The sequence below is a fragment of the Brienomyrus brachyistius genome, chromosome 2, assembly GCF_023856365.1.
Source record: "Brienomyrus brachyistius isolate T26 chromosome 2, BBRACH_0.4, whole genome shotgun sequence".
NCBI lineage: Eukaryota > Metazoa > Chordata > Actinopteri > Osteoglossiformes > Mormyridae > Brienomyrus > Brienomyrus brachyistius.
Window position 1 is genome coordinate 1,757,982 of NC_064534.1, and position 14,483 is coordinate 1,772,464.

A 14,483-nucleotide genomic window follows, 5' to 3' on the forward strand; every position below is an offset into this window, starting at 1 on the left:
TGAACATATTGATTAGTCAAATAGGATTTTAACCTCTTCAACACCCTTCTCCACTACCCAACACCAAATTCAAGTCTATGTCACAGAGTAAAATGGTCAGCCATGTCAAAGCCTGCACAAAGGTACAGAAGCATTAGCACAGTTGTACTGCCAGCTTTTGTTGAATGCGTTGTAGCCATCAAATTCTAACTTTGCGTGTTTCAGACGCTCCTCTACTTCCAAACTTTCAGACATGCAAACGAAGAGGACTGTAAGTCCAAACTGTGTTCGCTGGGCTCCCGTTTCCTGTCCACAACATAATTTTTTTTTCTGCTCGCTAATTCCGCCTAGAATGACTTCTGGCCGCTACTCCCAGCATCCTAGTTCTTTGTTCTTACATATACCCTTAAAATGATGTTGAATAACCACTTACGAACATTTCAAGCTACAAACAGCCATTCAGAACATAGCTTGTTCATAAGTAGAGGAGCGTCTGTATTTACAAAATACAATTAAGCTGGTCAGTGAAAATGTTGAAAATCTTTTCTTTGTAATTTTGTCATTTAATAATGGTTCGCTTAATTTAACGAACCACAGATTTTTGTTTTTAATGCATTTGAAAAATATCTGAACTTTTCTGGAAATGGAGTTTGTAATTGTCCTCCTCAAAATAACGTTTTGTGTCAGAAAAATGATTGCATAAGAAAGCATACAGCTTCCCCAAACATAATGGTAGAACACTGAAATCATTTTGTGCATTGTTTATTTTATAAAAATGAGCTAATATAACTACAAAGTGAGCCAATAATTCTTGAGCTGACTGTAACTGTGTGGAGTGGGTAGGGCTTTAGGACCAGGCAAGCAGCGGGTTTTTCCCGTGAAGTTCAGCTGCCCATATTAAGGGCAAGTCTTACCTGTAAGGCAGCCTCACTGGTGATTCAGCGGTGTTTGTAAGGAAGGGATTGTTCCCTGTGGCCGTGTGGATGCAACCGTTGATCAAAGAACATTATAGGGAATAATTCAGTTATTTGGATTCATCCCAGAGCTCAAGTAAGTTGCTTCATATTTTATTTTAGAGAAACTCAAAGACCAAATAAACGCTTCATAGCTTGATACTAATATGGAATGGGCTTTGTCGTACAGCTACTCTGATAGTAACGAGGCTTCCTGCCTCATCTGGAAGGATTCAATTTTTTCTTATAGAGACCTAAACATACTGAGCATATATCCTATGGGGTTGCCTGCCACCTGTGTTTGTTTGCAAAGAGAGTTTTTATTTGATTTTGTTTTTTTAAGCCATAGTCACGAAGAAAGAGTTTAAGTCAAAGCATTAAGCTAGACAAAGTGTGCCTGGGTACTGGCATGAACCAGTATTTTCCCTTTTTTATTTTAGGGGTTTTGTTTTTCTTATTTGTTGATATAGTTAATATAGTTGTTCAAGTTTATTTGTCATTTCAGCCATATCTAAGATACAGTGCAATGAAATTATGTTCTCAAGATCAGAAAATGCGCAAAGGGGGAAAGGAAAAGCCAGGGAACAAGGATCAAAGAAGTGAAGAAACAATATGAAACCCGGGTCTGAAATCATGAAACGCAACCCGGTATCTAAGTTAAAAATATTAAAATTATATATATATGTAATAGGCCTATATAATAAAGCCATATCTCCTACCAGATGGCAAGAGATCAGTCCGTGAGATGGATGTGAGTCTCTCACAATGCAGAGGGCTGTCCTTAATGTCCTCATTGGATGGGAGAGAGACCCCAATAACTCTCTCAGCCATCCTCACCACACAGTGCAGAGTCTTCCTATCAGAAACACTGCAGTTTTCGTGCCAAGATGTCATAAAACTCATCGGGGCAGAAGGTGCTGAGGATGGGGGGATTCTCACTGGCTTCAGTCTGCTAAGGAAGTCCGTCCTCTGCTGAGCTTTTCTGGCCTGAAGTCAATAAACAAAATCCTGCCATAACTCTTGTTTTGTTTCAGATGGGATAGAATGGTGTGTAGGGCAAATGTGATCGCTGTTGTACTTGATATGGTTTACATGATTTGCGTAAGATATTAATTGTTTGCAGACATTAATAAGATAAATAAGCAAACTGCCCAAATTAGAGATAGCAAAATTCAATAGAGAAATCAGTCAGTGGCAGGAATTCTAGAGTAAATATGACAGCCATCCTTAGTAATGAAACATTGTGTGAAACAAGGAATTCTCCTACCTTAAGTCCTATTTAACTGGTGCTGCAGCAAAGGCTGTAACTGGGTAACCGTCGGTTATCTGTTTCCAAACCAGACGGAGATGCAGCTGGTCAGGACACTCTCTATGGTGCCCCTGTAGAACATGGTGAGGGTGGGAGGTGGGAGGTTGGCTCGCTTAAGCCGTCTCAGGAAGTGGAGACGTTGCTGGGCCTTTTTGGTGATGGAGGTGGTGTTGGTAGTCCAGATGAGGTCGTCTGAGATGTGAACTCCCAGGAACTTGGTGTTTTTTACCATCTCAACCGCGGGGCTGTGGATGCTGAGTAGTGTGTGGCTGGGGCGAGTTCTCCTGAAGTCGACAACCATTTCCTTGGTTTTGTCCACATTCAGCGACAGGCTGTTCTCACTGCACCACATGGACAGCTGCTGAACCTCGTCTCTGTACACCGACTCATCGTTGTTGCTGATGAGCCCCACTACCGTCGTATCGTCTGCGAATTTGATGATGTGGTTTGAGCTGTGCAGGGCGGTGCAGTCATGGGTCAGGAGTGTGAACAGAAGTGGACTGAGAACGCAGCCCTGAGGAGCACCTGTGCTCAGTCTGATGGTGCTGGAGACGCTGTTGTTGATTCGAACAGACTGATGTCTCTCTGAGAGAAAATCCAGAATCCAGTTGCAGAGTGAGGTGCTCAGTCCCAATCCGCTCAGTTTCAGACACAGTCTTTGTGGAATGATGGTGTTGAAGGCTGAACTAAAGTCTATGAACAGTAGTCGCACGTAAGAGTCTTTATTGTCCAGATGAGAGAGGGAAAGGTGAAGTGCGGTGGATATGGCTAACTTCATGTCTGCGTGGTTGAAGTCGCCAGCGATGATGAGAAAGCCGTCCGGGTGCACAGTCTGGAATTTATTAACAGCCTCATACAGTTCGGCTAGCGCCTGGTTAGCATTCACGCTAGGTGGCAGGCACACGGCTATAACTAGCACCACGGAGAATTCTCTCGGCAGGTAGAACGGGCGGCACTTTATCACCAAAAACTCTATCTGTGGTGAGCAGTGGCGAGTCAATTCAGCAGAGTTCGTGCACCAGAGTTTGTTAATGTAGACGCACACGCCGCCTCCGCGGCTCTTACCGGACAATGAGGCTTCTCTATCGGCCCGATAGCATACTAACTCCTTTAGCTGGATAGCGGAGTCCGCGATGCCCACGTTCAGCCACGTTTCTGTGAAAATAAAGACGCCGCAGTTCTTTATCTCACGTTGGCTTGCCTGCTGGAGCCACAGATAGTCCATCTTGTTGTCCAGCGAGCGGACGTTGGAGAGGAGGACAGATGGAAGTGCCGGTCGGACGGGGTTAGCTTTTAGCCCCGCGCGCTTTTCTCGCTTTTGTTTACGTGAGCAGCGCTTGCGTTTCGGCCAGCTGCGCTTCGCTGCCTCGCCTAGGATCCGTAGCGTCTCCAACGGTAGATTTAGTGGTGGAATCGTGCATTTTCTTTCAATTTGGAGCAGGATGTGTCTGTCATAGGTGATACACATCGTGATTCAATCACAAACAAACGGAAAGTAGAAAAAACAAAGTTCAGTAAAACACTAAATTCACCGGAGCTCTGTTAGCCGCTGCCTGCTCGTGGCGCCGCCAGTGGTACAGGCAGTAAGAACAAGTAAGTTCTTACTGCCCAAAGTGCTGTATAGAGGGCAAAACTAATTATAAAATACATACACAAAGACAATTAAACACCAACATAAATCAATATCAGACAGCAATAACCAAACACAGGGGCGGCATGGTGGTGCAGTGGTTAGCACTGTTGCCTCACACCTCTGGGACCCGGGTTCGAGTCTCCGCCTGGGTCACATGTGTGTGGAGTTTGCATGTCGTCGTGGGGTTTCCTCCTGGTACTCCGGTTTCCCCCCACAGTCCAAAAACATGCTGAGGCTAATTGGAGTCGCTGAATTGCCCATAGGTGTGCATGTGTGAGTGACTGGTCTGTGAGTGTGCCCTGCGATGGGCTGGCCCCCCTTCCTGGGTTGTTCCCTGCTTCGTGCCCATTGCTTTCCGGGATAGGCTCCGGACCCCCCGCGACCCAATAGGATAAGCGGTTTGGAAAATGGATGGATGGATAACCAACCACAGATTTACAAGCAATAAAGCAATAAAGCAATTAAAGCAATCACAGGACAGAGAAGGCCAAGCAGCACAGGTGAGCTTCCAGGCTTGATTTAAAAACAGTAATAGAAGTAAAACGCTTTACATCTGAAGGCAGCTGATGTCACTTCCCAGGAAGGACGGAAACAAAGGCAGGCGTGGAGAAAACAAAAAGGGTCTTTTTTTTCAAAAACAACAAGCAAGACCATGAAGGGTCAAAATGAAGAGAATGCAAGTCAAGCTGGGGCTCTCAAGACAGGGAGGCAATAAATACACCACTGACAATGGAAAGAATAAAGGGAAGGGAATGTAGGGCGTGACATCTGGTTCCACAAACGGGGAGACTTACTGTAAGTAAAGAGAATTACAAAGGTAACGTAATATAGGCATGGATGACCTTTTCCAAATCATAATAAGACAAAAAATATCTGACATCTTAGATGTTAAAGGTATTTTTAACAACAGAAGAGATTTGCTTGTTAAAACAAAGCTCAGAATCGAAAATAACACCCAGACCCTTATGGCTTAACATGGCTTATGCTTTAACAGAAGGTGAGGTAACCAACATTGCTAACAAGAGAAGTTCTGAGTTTAGAGGGACCAAATATAATAACCTTAATTTTGTCATTGTTTTGCTGGAGGAAGTTACTTGCCATAATGTCCCAGTCCCTTCCTGCTCGTCTCCGGACGTCCCAGTCCCTTCCCGCGCGTCTCCGGACGTCCCAGTCCCTTCCTTCTCGTCTCCGGACGTCCCAGTCCCTCCCTGCCCATCTCCGGATGTCCCAGTCCCTTTCTGCCCATCTCCGGATGTCCCAGTCCCATCCTGCCCGTCTCCGGATGTCCCAGTCCCATCCTGCCCGTCTCCGGATGTCCCAGCCCCTTCCTGCCCGTCTCTGGATGTCCCAGTCCCTTCCTGCTCGTCTCCGGACGTCCCAGTCCTATCCTGCCCATCTCCAGACATCCCAGTCCTATCCTGCCCGTCTCTGGATGTCCCAGTCCCATCCTGCCCGTCTCTGGATGTCCCAGTCCCTTCCTGCTCGTCTCCGGATGTCCCAGTCCCATCCTGCCCGTCTCGGGACGTCCCAGTCCCTTCCTGCCCGTCTCCGGATGTCCCAGTCCCTTTCTGCCCATCTCCGGATGTCCTAGTCCCATCCGGCCCGTCTCCGGATGTCCCAGTCCTATCCTGCCCATCTCCAGACATCCCAGTCCCATCCTGCCCGTCTCCGGATGTCCCAGTCCCTTCCTGCCCGTCTCTGGATGTCCCAGTCCCTTTCTGCCCATCTCCGGATGTCCTAGTCCCATCCTGCCCGTCTCCGGATGTCCCAGTCCTATCCTGCCCGTCTCCAGACATCCCAGTCCCATCTTGCCCGTCTCCAGATGTCCCAGTCCCATCCTGCCTGTCTCCAGAGGTCCCAGTCCCTCCCTGCCCGTCTCCGGATGTCCCAGTCCCTTCCTGCCCGTCTCCGGATGTCCCAGTCCCATCCTGCCCGTCTCCGGACGTCCCAGTCCCTTCCTGCCCGTCTCCGGATGTCCCAGTCCCTTTCTGCCCATCTCCGGATGTCCTAGTCCCATCCGGCCCGTCTCCGGATGTCCCAGTCCTATCCTGCCCATCTCCAGACATCCCAGTCCCATCCTGCCCGTCTCCGGATGTCCCAGTCCCTTCCTGCCCGTCTCTGGATGTCCCAGTCCCTTTCTGCCCATCTCCGGATGTCCTAGTCCCATCCTGCCCGTCTCCGGATGTCCCAGTCCTATCCTGCCCGTCTCCAGACATCCCAGTCCCATCTTGCCCATCTCCAGACATCCCAGTCCCTTCCTGCTCGTCTCCGGATGTCCCAGTCCCATCCTGCCTGTCTCCAGAGGTCCCAGTCCCTCTCTGCCCGTCTCCGGATGTCCCAGTCCCTTCCTGCCCGTCTCCGGACGTCCCAGTCCCATCCTGCCCGTCTCCGGATGTCCCAGTCCCATCCTGCCCGTCTCCGGATGTCCCAGCCCCTTCCTGCTCGTCTCCGGACGTCCCAGTCCTATCCTGCCCATCTCCAGACATCCCAGTCCTATCCTGCCCGTCTCTGGATGTCCCAGTCCCATCCTGCCCGTCTCTGGATGTCCCAGTCCCTTCCTGCTCGTCTCCGGATGTCCCAGTCCCATCCTGCCCGTCTCCGGATGTCCCAGTCCCTTTCTGCCCATCTCCGGATGTCCTAGTCCCATCCGGCCCGTCTCCGGATGTCCCAGTCCTATCCTGCCCATCTCCAGACATCCCAGTCCCATCCTGCCCGTCTCCGGATGTCCCAGTCCCTTCCTGCCCGTCTCTGGATGTCCCAGTCCCTTTCTGCCCATCTCCGGATGTCCTAGTCCCATCCTGCCCGTCTCCGGATGTCCCAGTCCTATCCTGCCCGTCTCCAGACATCCCAGTCCCATCTTGCCCGTCTCCAGATGTCCCAGTCCCATCCTGCCTGTCTCCAGAGGTCCCAGTCCCTCCCTGCCCGTCTCCGGATGTCCCAGTCCCATCCTGCCCGTCTCCGGACGTCCCAGTCCCTTCCTGCCCGTCTCCGGATGTCCCAGTCCCTTTCTGCCCATCTCCGGATGTCCTAGTCCCATCCGGCCCGTCTCCGGATGTCCCAGTCCTATCCTGCCCATCTCCAGACATCCCAGTCCCATCCTGCCCGTCTCCGGATGTCCCAGTCCCTTCCTGCCCGTCTCTGGATGTCCCAGTCCCTTTCTGCCCATCTCCGGATGTCCTAGTCCCATCCTGCCCGTCTCCGGATGTCCCAGTCCTATCCTGCCCGTCTCCAGACATCCCAGTCCCATCTTGCCCGTCTCCAGATGTCCCAGTCCCATCCTGCCTGTCTCCAGAGGTCCCAGTCCCTCTCTGCCCGTCTCCGGATGTCCCAGTCCCTTCCTGCCCGTCTCCGGACGTCCCAGTACCATCCTGCCCATCTCCGGACGTCCCAGTCCCTTCCTGCCCGTCTCCGGATGTCCCAGTCCCTTCCTGCCTGTCTCCGGATGTCCCCGTCCCTCCCTGCCCGTCTCCGGATGGCCCAGTCCCTTCCTGCCTGTCTCCGGATGTCCCAGTCCCTTCCTGCCTGTCTCCGGATGTCCCAGTCCCATCCTCAGAGTCAGAGTGTTTTATTGTCAATTCCTTTACATGTACTAGCCATATAAAGATATCGAGATTACGTGTCCCACTGTCCCTTGCGTACATTAGACAAACAATACAGGACGGGACGACTATAAAGTGCACAGAACAACAACGTAACCTGGGTTGTACCAAAGTCTAACGCTTTTTCTAAACACTAAAAATACAGTGGACAGACAAGACAGGACAGACAAACAAGTGTACAAGTACAGCACAACAGTATAAGTACAGCACAACAGGAAACATGTATGTACAGTAAGCAGTGCATAAACGGTAAACAGCATGTAAAGTGCATGGATTGTGGCGGTAAACAATATGTAAGTAGTAACAGTATGTAATCAGTCAGTGAACAACATGTAAAGTGCATGTGGATTGAACTTAAGAAAGAAGTCAGGAACTGGCAGCAATGAGTTTTCAGTGCAAAGTCAATAGCAGCATTGATAAATAAAAATAAAAATAGCAGCAGGTTGTGCAATTTCCATATATGAAGATAGTCTTTCTATTTTGTGAGTCAGAGGATACAGGGTCCGAATTTTTTACTCTGGGGCTGGAAAGAAGAAGAGTTCAACATCCTGACGGCTTGGTGGACAAAGCTGTTAGTGAGTCTGGTGGTACGGGAGCGGAGACTCCTGTACCTCCTTCCAGAGGGCAGGAGGTTGAACAGTCTGTGTGCAGGGTGACTGGCATCACTTGCAATTGTGGTTGCTTTCCGGAGCAGGCGAGTGGTGTATATGTCTTTCAGGGAGAGGAGTGATGTGCCAATGACCTTCTCCGCTGTGTTCACTATGCGCTGTAGGGCCTTTCTGTTATAGTCAGTGCAGCTTCCGCCCCACACAGTGATACAGCAGGAGATGATGCTCTCAATGGTTCCTCTGTAGAATGTGGTCATGATGGGTGGTGGGGCTCCTGCTCGTTTGAGTTTTCGCAGAAAGTAGAGGCGCTGCTGAGCTTTCTTTATCAGTGATGCAGTGTTGGTGGTCCAGGAGAGGTCCTCACAGATGTGCACCCCTAGGAATTTGGTGCTGCTCACTCTTTCCACAGCAGCACCCTCGATGATCAATGGCCGGTATTGGGTGTGGCCTCTCTGGAAGTTGATAACAATCTCCTTGGTCTTGCTGACATTCAGAAGGAGATTGTTGTTCTTGCACCACGTGGTCAGAAGATTGGCCTCTTCCCTGTAGTGAGTCTCGTCCCCCTTGGTGATGAGACCCACCAGGGTTGTGTCATCCGCAAACTTCACCAGATGATTGGATGATCCTGCCCGTCTCCAGATGTCCCAGTCCCATCCTGCCCGTCTCCAGACATCCCAGTCCCATCCTGCCCGTCTCCAGACATCCCAGTCCCATCCTGCCCATCTCCAGACATCCCAGTCCCATCCTGCCCGTCTCCGGACGTCCCAGTCCCTTCCTGCCCATCTCCAGATGTCCCAGTCCCATCCTGCCCGTCTCCAGACATCCCAGTCCCTTCCTGCCTGTCTCCAGAGATCCCAGTCCTATCCTGCCTGTCTCCAGACGTCCCAGTCCTATCCTGCCCGTCTCCAGACGTCCCAGTCCCATCCTGCCTGTCTCCAGAGATCCCAGTCCTATCCTGCCTGTCTCCAGAGATCCCAGTCCTATCCTGCCTGTCTCCAGACGTCCCAGTCCCATCCTGCCCGTCTCCAGATGTCCCAGTCCCATCTTTCCCGTCTCCGGACGTCCTAGTCCCTTCCTGCCCATCTCCAGATGTCCCAGTCCCTTCCTGCCCATCTCCAGATGTCCCAGTCCCTTCCTGCCCATCTCCGGATGTCCCAGTCCCATCCTGCCCGTCTCCAGACATCCCAGTCCCATCCTGCCTGTCTCCGGACGTCCCAGTCCCATCCTGCCCGTCTCCGGATGTCCCAGTCCCATCCTGCCCGTCTCCAGACGTCCCAGTTCCTTCCTGCCTGTCTCCAGAGATCCCAGTCCTATCCTGCCCGTCTCCAGACGTCCCAGTCCCATCCTGCCCATCTCCGGATGTCCCAGTCCCATCCTGCCCGTCTCCAGATGTCCCAGTCCCATCCTGCCCGTCTCCGGATGTCCCAGTCCCATCCTGCCCATCTCCGGACGTCCCAGTCCCATCTTGCCCGTCTCCGGATGTCCCAGTCCCTTTCTGCCCATCTCCAGATGTCCCAGTCCCATCTTGCCCGTCTCCGGACGTCCTAGTCCCTTCCTGCCCGTCTCCAGATGTCCCAGTCCCTTCCTGCCCATCTCCAGATGTCCCAGTCCCTTCCTGCCCATCTCCGGATGTCCCAGTCCCATCCTGCCCGTCTCCAGACATCCCAGTCCCATCCTGCCCGTCTCCGGACGTCCCAGTCCCATCCTGCCCGTCTCCGGACGTCCCAGTCCCTTCCTGCCCGTCTCCGGACGTCCCAGTCCCATCCTGCCCGTCTCCTGATGTCCCAGTCCCATCCTGCCCGTCTCCAGACGTCCTAGTCCCTTCCTGCCCGTCTCCAGATGTCCCAGTCCCTTCCTGCCCGTCTCCGGATGTCCCAGTCCCATCCTGCCCATCTCCAGATGTCCTCATTTTTTGTTCTCCTTATGCCTACACTCGCCTCCTTCCATACCCAGTTGTGAAAGATGTTTGGTTCTAAATAAATTATATTGATTACAAATCATAAATAACTGTTAATTAATGTTTATGTAAAATAGGATTCCATACCTTATAAATTAGGTTTAAGTTGATTAATTCAGGTTTTACTTACATACAGCAAAGTACATTTTACTCAAGACCAGAAGGTAATTGTTTCCTTATGTTTAACATGTGAATCTTAAGATTTATAATTAGGAAACTTCTCAGTAGTGATGCAGTTAAACTTACTTAAAAAATGCTTGTGCAACAACTTAGGAAGCGTTTTAAAATAAATTTTACAAAGCATTTTTTTCAATACATATTAGGGAACATTGCTTCTGTGCTCTTGAAACTTCCAAACTTGTTCAAGTATAAAGTTAATATATTACCATTTATTATATTTTGTGTTTTTCTTTTCCAGATGTGCTGAACAACCAACTGCATCTTCATGGAGAAAATTCATTTTAGAAAATACATTTTTTTGTCATTAATACTGTTTGCAGTGATTTGGATGGTCTGTAAAGTTCCCTTATGGGAAAATCTGACTATATATCCACAGTTATGGGAAAATAAATTACATCTAACCACCCTTAATCCAACATCTTCTACTGATCAAGGATATGAGTTGACAAAGAGTTCAATTGAGCTAAATATAATGCCAATTAAAGACACAAAGCATTTCCTGGTTTCGGCCTACAAAGATCACAGGATTAATGGAACCATTCGTATCATTAGCATATTTAGGAGGGATGAGGTCAGAAGACTGTATTGTATCATTGGTTGTGCTCAACATGGATATTTTATTACAGCAGCAGAGGTCGACATACACCGTGATCATTTTGGGTTCCCTTACCAGACCACAGACCTGCTGTGTAAATCTGACCCAAAGTGTGATGCTACAAATGTCACCATCAGTAATTCTCCATACACCTCAGACATTCCAGATATGATCTTCCTTCCCATACGAAACAGAGAGAGGAAAGAGCACAACTTCAAACATAACTTCACTGTCTGCATCTCTACCCTTTTTGGATCTTATAACAATGTACTGCAGTTTGTGCAGACCATAGAAGTGTACAAGCTCCTGGGCATACAGAAGGTGGTCATCTATAACACCAGCATTGGTCCAGACCTCGGTAAGGTTCTGCAGTACTACAGGGAGGAGGGTACACTTGAAATTCACCAATGGCCAATAGATCAGTTCCTCAATCCCTCCAAAGGCTGGAACTTTGAAGAGCATAAAGGTGACCTCCATTACTATGGGCAGTTAGCTACTCTGAACGACTGTATCTACAGAAACATGTACAGATCCAAGTATCTTCTGTTGAATGACATTGATGAAATAATTATGCCTTATCAGCATGCTACACTGGAGCTTCTCCTGGAGGACCTGCAAAGGCAAAACCCCACAGTAGGAGTCTTTCTTATTGAGAGTTATGTTTTCCCCAAAACCGTCTTTGATGACGAGGGCAGATTCAATTTAACACAGTGGAGAAAAGTTCCAGGGATAAACATCTTGGAACACATTTATCAGGAACCTGCCAAGAAAGATATTTTCAACCCCAGCAAGATGATCATGAACCCAAGGCAAGTGGTGCAGACATCAGTGCATTCAGTGCTGAAGAATTACGGAGACACATTGAGAGTTCCAGCAGATGTGTGCAGAATGATACATGTCGCAGTTCCTCTGCAGGGGAATCTCACCAAAGAGCAACTGATTGTGGACAAAAAACTGTGGGAATATCAGAAGAACCTTCTGCCAAAGGTTGACAGTGTGCTGAATAAATCAGGGATCTATGACTAAAGCATTTTGATTTCCACAACCTTTTTGTTTTCATTTGTCTTTTTTTACACATTTCTCCTACTCTAGCTATTATAGGTGGGACAACACTGGACAACAATTTTACTTCATGAACAATTAAGAGTGTATCTTATATAGTTTGGACGGCTGATATCACATACATTTTTGTTGAAATCTTCTATTTTTGTCCACCCTTCAAGAACAGGCAGCACACAAATATAATAATTCACATTGCTAATTTTTATCCCAAGGTACAGTTAGCAACAGTCAAAAATATTGTGAGAAGAGTAGAGAGTGACCTCTCATAGTCAGGGAAACAGATGTGTCTAATGCAGAAGATGCTGCTAATGCAGACGTTGCCGCTAATGCAGACGTTGCCGCTAATGCAGACGTTGCCGCTAATGCAGAAGATGCCGCTAATGCAGACGATGCCGCTAATGCAGATGTTGCCGCTAATGCAGAAGATGCCGCTAATGCAGACGATGCTGCTAATGCAGATGTTGCCACTAATGCAGACATTGCCGCTAATGCAGAAGATGCCCTTAATGCAGATGATGCTGGTAATGCAGACATTGCCGCTAATGCAGACGATGCTGCTAATGTAGACGTTGCCGCTAATGCAGAAGATGCTGCTAATGCAGACGATGCCGCTAAAGCAGACGATGCCGCTAATGCAGAAGATGCTGCTAATGCAGAAGATGCTGCTAATATAGACGTTGCCACTAATGCAGACGTTGCTGCTAATGCAGACGATGCCGCTAATGCAGACGATGCTGCTAATGTAGACGTTACCGCTAATGCAGAAGATGCCGCTAATGCAGATGTTGCCGCTAAAGCAGACGATGCCGCTAATGCAGACGATGCTGCTAATGCAGAAGATGCTGCTAATATTGACGTTGCCACTAATGCATATGATGCCGCTAATGCAGAAGATGCTGCTAATGCAGACGTTGCCACTAATGCAGAAGATGCCGCTAATGAAGACGTTGCCACTAATGCAGACGTTGCCGCTAATGCAGACGATGCCACTAATGCAGAAGATGCTGCTAATGCAGGCGTTGCTACTAATGCAGATAATGCTGCTAATGCAGACGTTGCCACTAATGCAGACGTTGCCACTAATGCAGATAATGCTGCTAATGCAGACATTCTCACTAATGCAGGTGTTGCCGCTAAAGCAGACGATGCTGCTAATGCAGACGATGCCAATAATGCAGATAATGCTGCTAATGCAGACGTTGCCACTAATGCAAACTAATGCAGACGGTGCTGCTAGGGCTTTAATAATCAGATGACAGCAATCCTCTAACTGCGCGTCTCAGTGCTCCTCTGCATATGCAGCTCCTGTAGAACATGAGACTCCGCAGTGCTCAGAGACGTTAAGCATGCTATCAAGGAAGACCTTCAGAAAAGATCCACTAGTCTGGAGGAAAAGAGTATTCTTTATACAGCCTCTGCTCTTGGGCCACGTTTCGAGACTTTGCCTTTGCCTCTTTTACTCAAAGAGGACGAGAGACTGGAGGGCTACAGAAGAGTGTGTTTTTGAGGCTGCATCACTACAAATTTAATTTTATGTATAATGGTGAATTGTCATTACAATATTGAGTAGTCAAATATGGCTTTGATTTTCATTAAAGACTATATTTCTTTGGGCTTGTTACAATAAAGGTGTTGGAATGTTCCTGAAAATGGTTACTAGTACTGTTTTGATGTTTCAGTATGGTAATTCCTTATTAATGTAATTTTGTGTTTACCTAGTGGTATGGATGGTGTTACTTAAAGAAGAGGCAGCCTTTTATCATTTAAGTAACACCCAAGTTCAGCTCTTTCAGGGACAATTGCACTAGTCAACGAGCTATTAATTAGAGTTGAAATAAGGAAGGTAATTGTAGTAACATTCTTCTTTAAAAAGACGTGATTGTATAATGTCTGAGGGGCAGTGGGTGGCATTCGTGTGTGACACCACCTCAGATAGCTAGGCAGACGACACTGGCTGAAATTGCTGGAGGTGGCTGATTGGTGTCTCTGAGGGATTCATGTCTGGGGTTGAGATTTTAAATTGAATGTTACTGTCTTTGTCAACAGCCACTACATAGCACTCAGGGAAAAATGCTAAACACACGCATTGCGAGGGCTGCCAACTCTCATGTGTCTGGCGTGACTCTCACGCTTTTTAACTCTCATATGTCTGGCGTGACGCTCACGCTTTTTGACTCTCATGTCTTTGCCGTGACTCTCACGCTTTTTGATGCTCATGTGTCTGGCGTGACTCACACTTTTTGACTCTCATGTGTCTGGCATGACTCTCACGCTTTTTAACTCTCATATGTCTGGCGTGACTCTCACGCTTTTTGACTCTCATGTCTTTGCCGTGACTCTCACGCTTTTTGATGCTCATGTGTCTGGCGTGACTCACACTTTTTGACTCTCATGTGTCTGGCGTGACTCACGTTTTTTGACTCTCATGTGTCTGTTGTGACGCTCACACTTTTTGACTCTCATGTGTCTGGCATGACTCTCACGCTTTTTGACTCTCATGTGTCTGTTGTGACGCTCACACTTTTTGACTCTCATGTGTCTGGCGTGACGCTCACACTTTTTGACTCTCATGTGTTTGCCGTGGCTCTCACGCTTTTTGACTCTCATG

The 14,483-nt window shown here is 48.5% G+C and overlaps 1 protein-coding gene across 1 annotated transcript; it reads left to right on the forward strand.

Annotated features, from left to right (window-relative positions):
- The first annotated feature begins 861 nt into the window (after positions 1-861).
- LOC125720293 (uncharacterized) lies at positions 862-13,528 on the forward strand. The gene is made up of 2 exons (XM_048995513.1): positions 862-1,029; positions 10,457-13,528. The coding sequence occupies exon 2, from the start codon at positions 10,484-10,486 to the stop codon at positions 11,837-11,839; it is 1,356 nt and encodes a 451-aa protein (XP_048851470.1). The 5' UTR covers positions 862-1,029; positions 10,457-10,483; the 3' UTR covers positions 11,840-13,528.
- Positions 13,529-14,483: the final 955 nt, after the last annotated feature.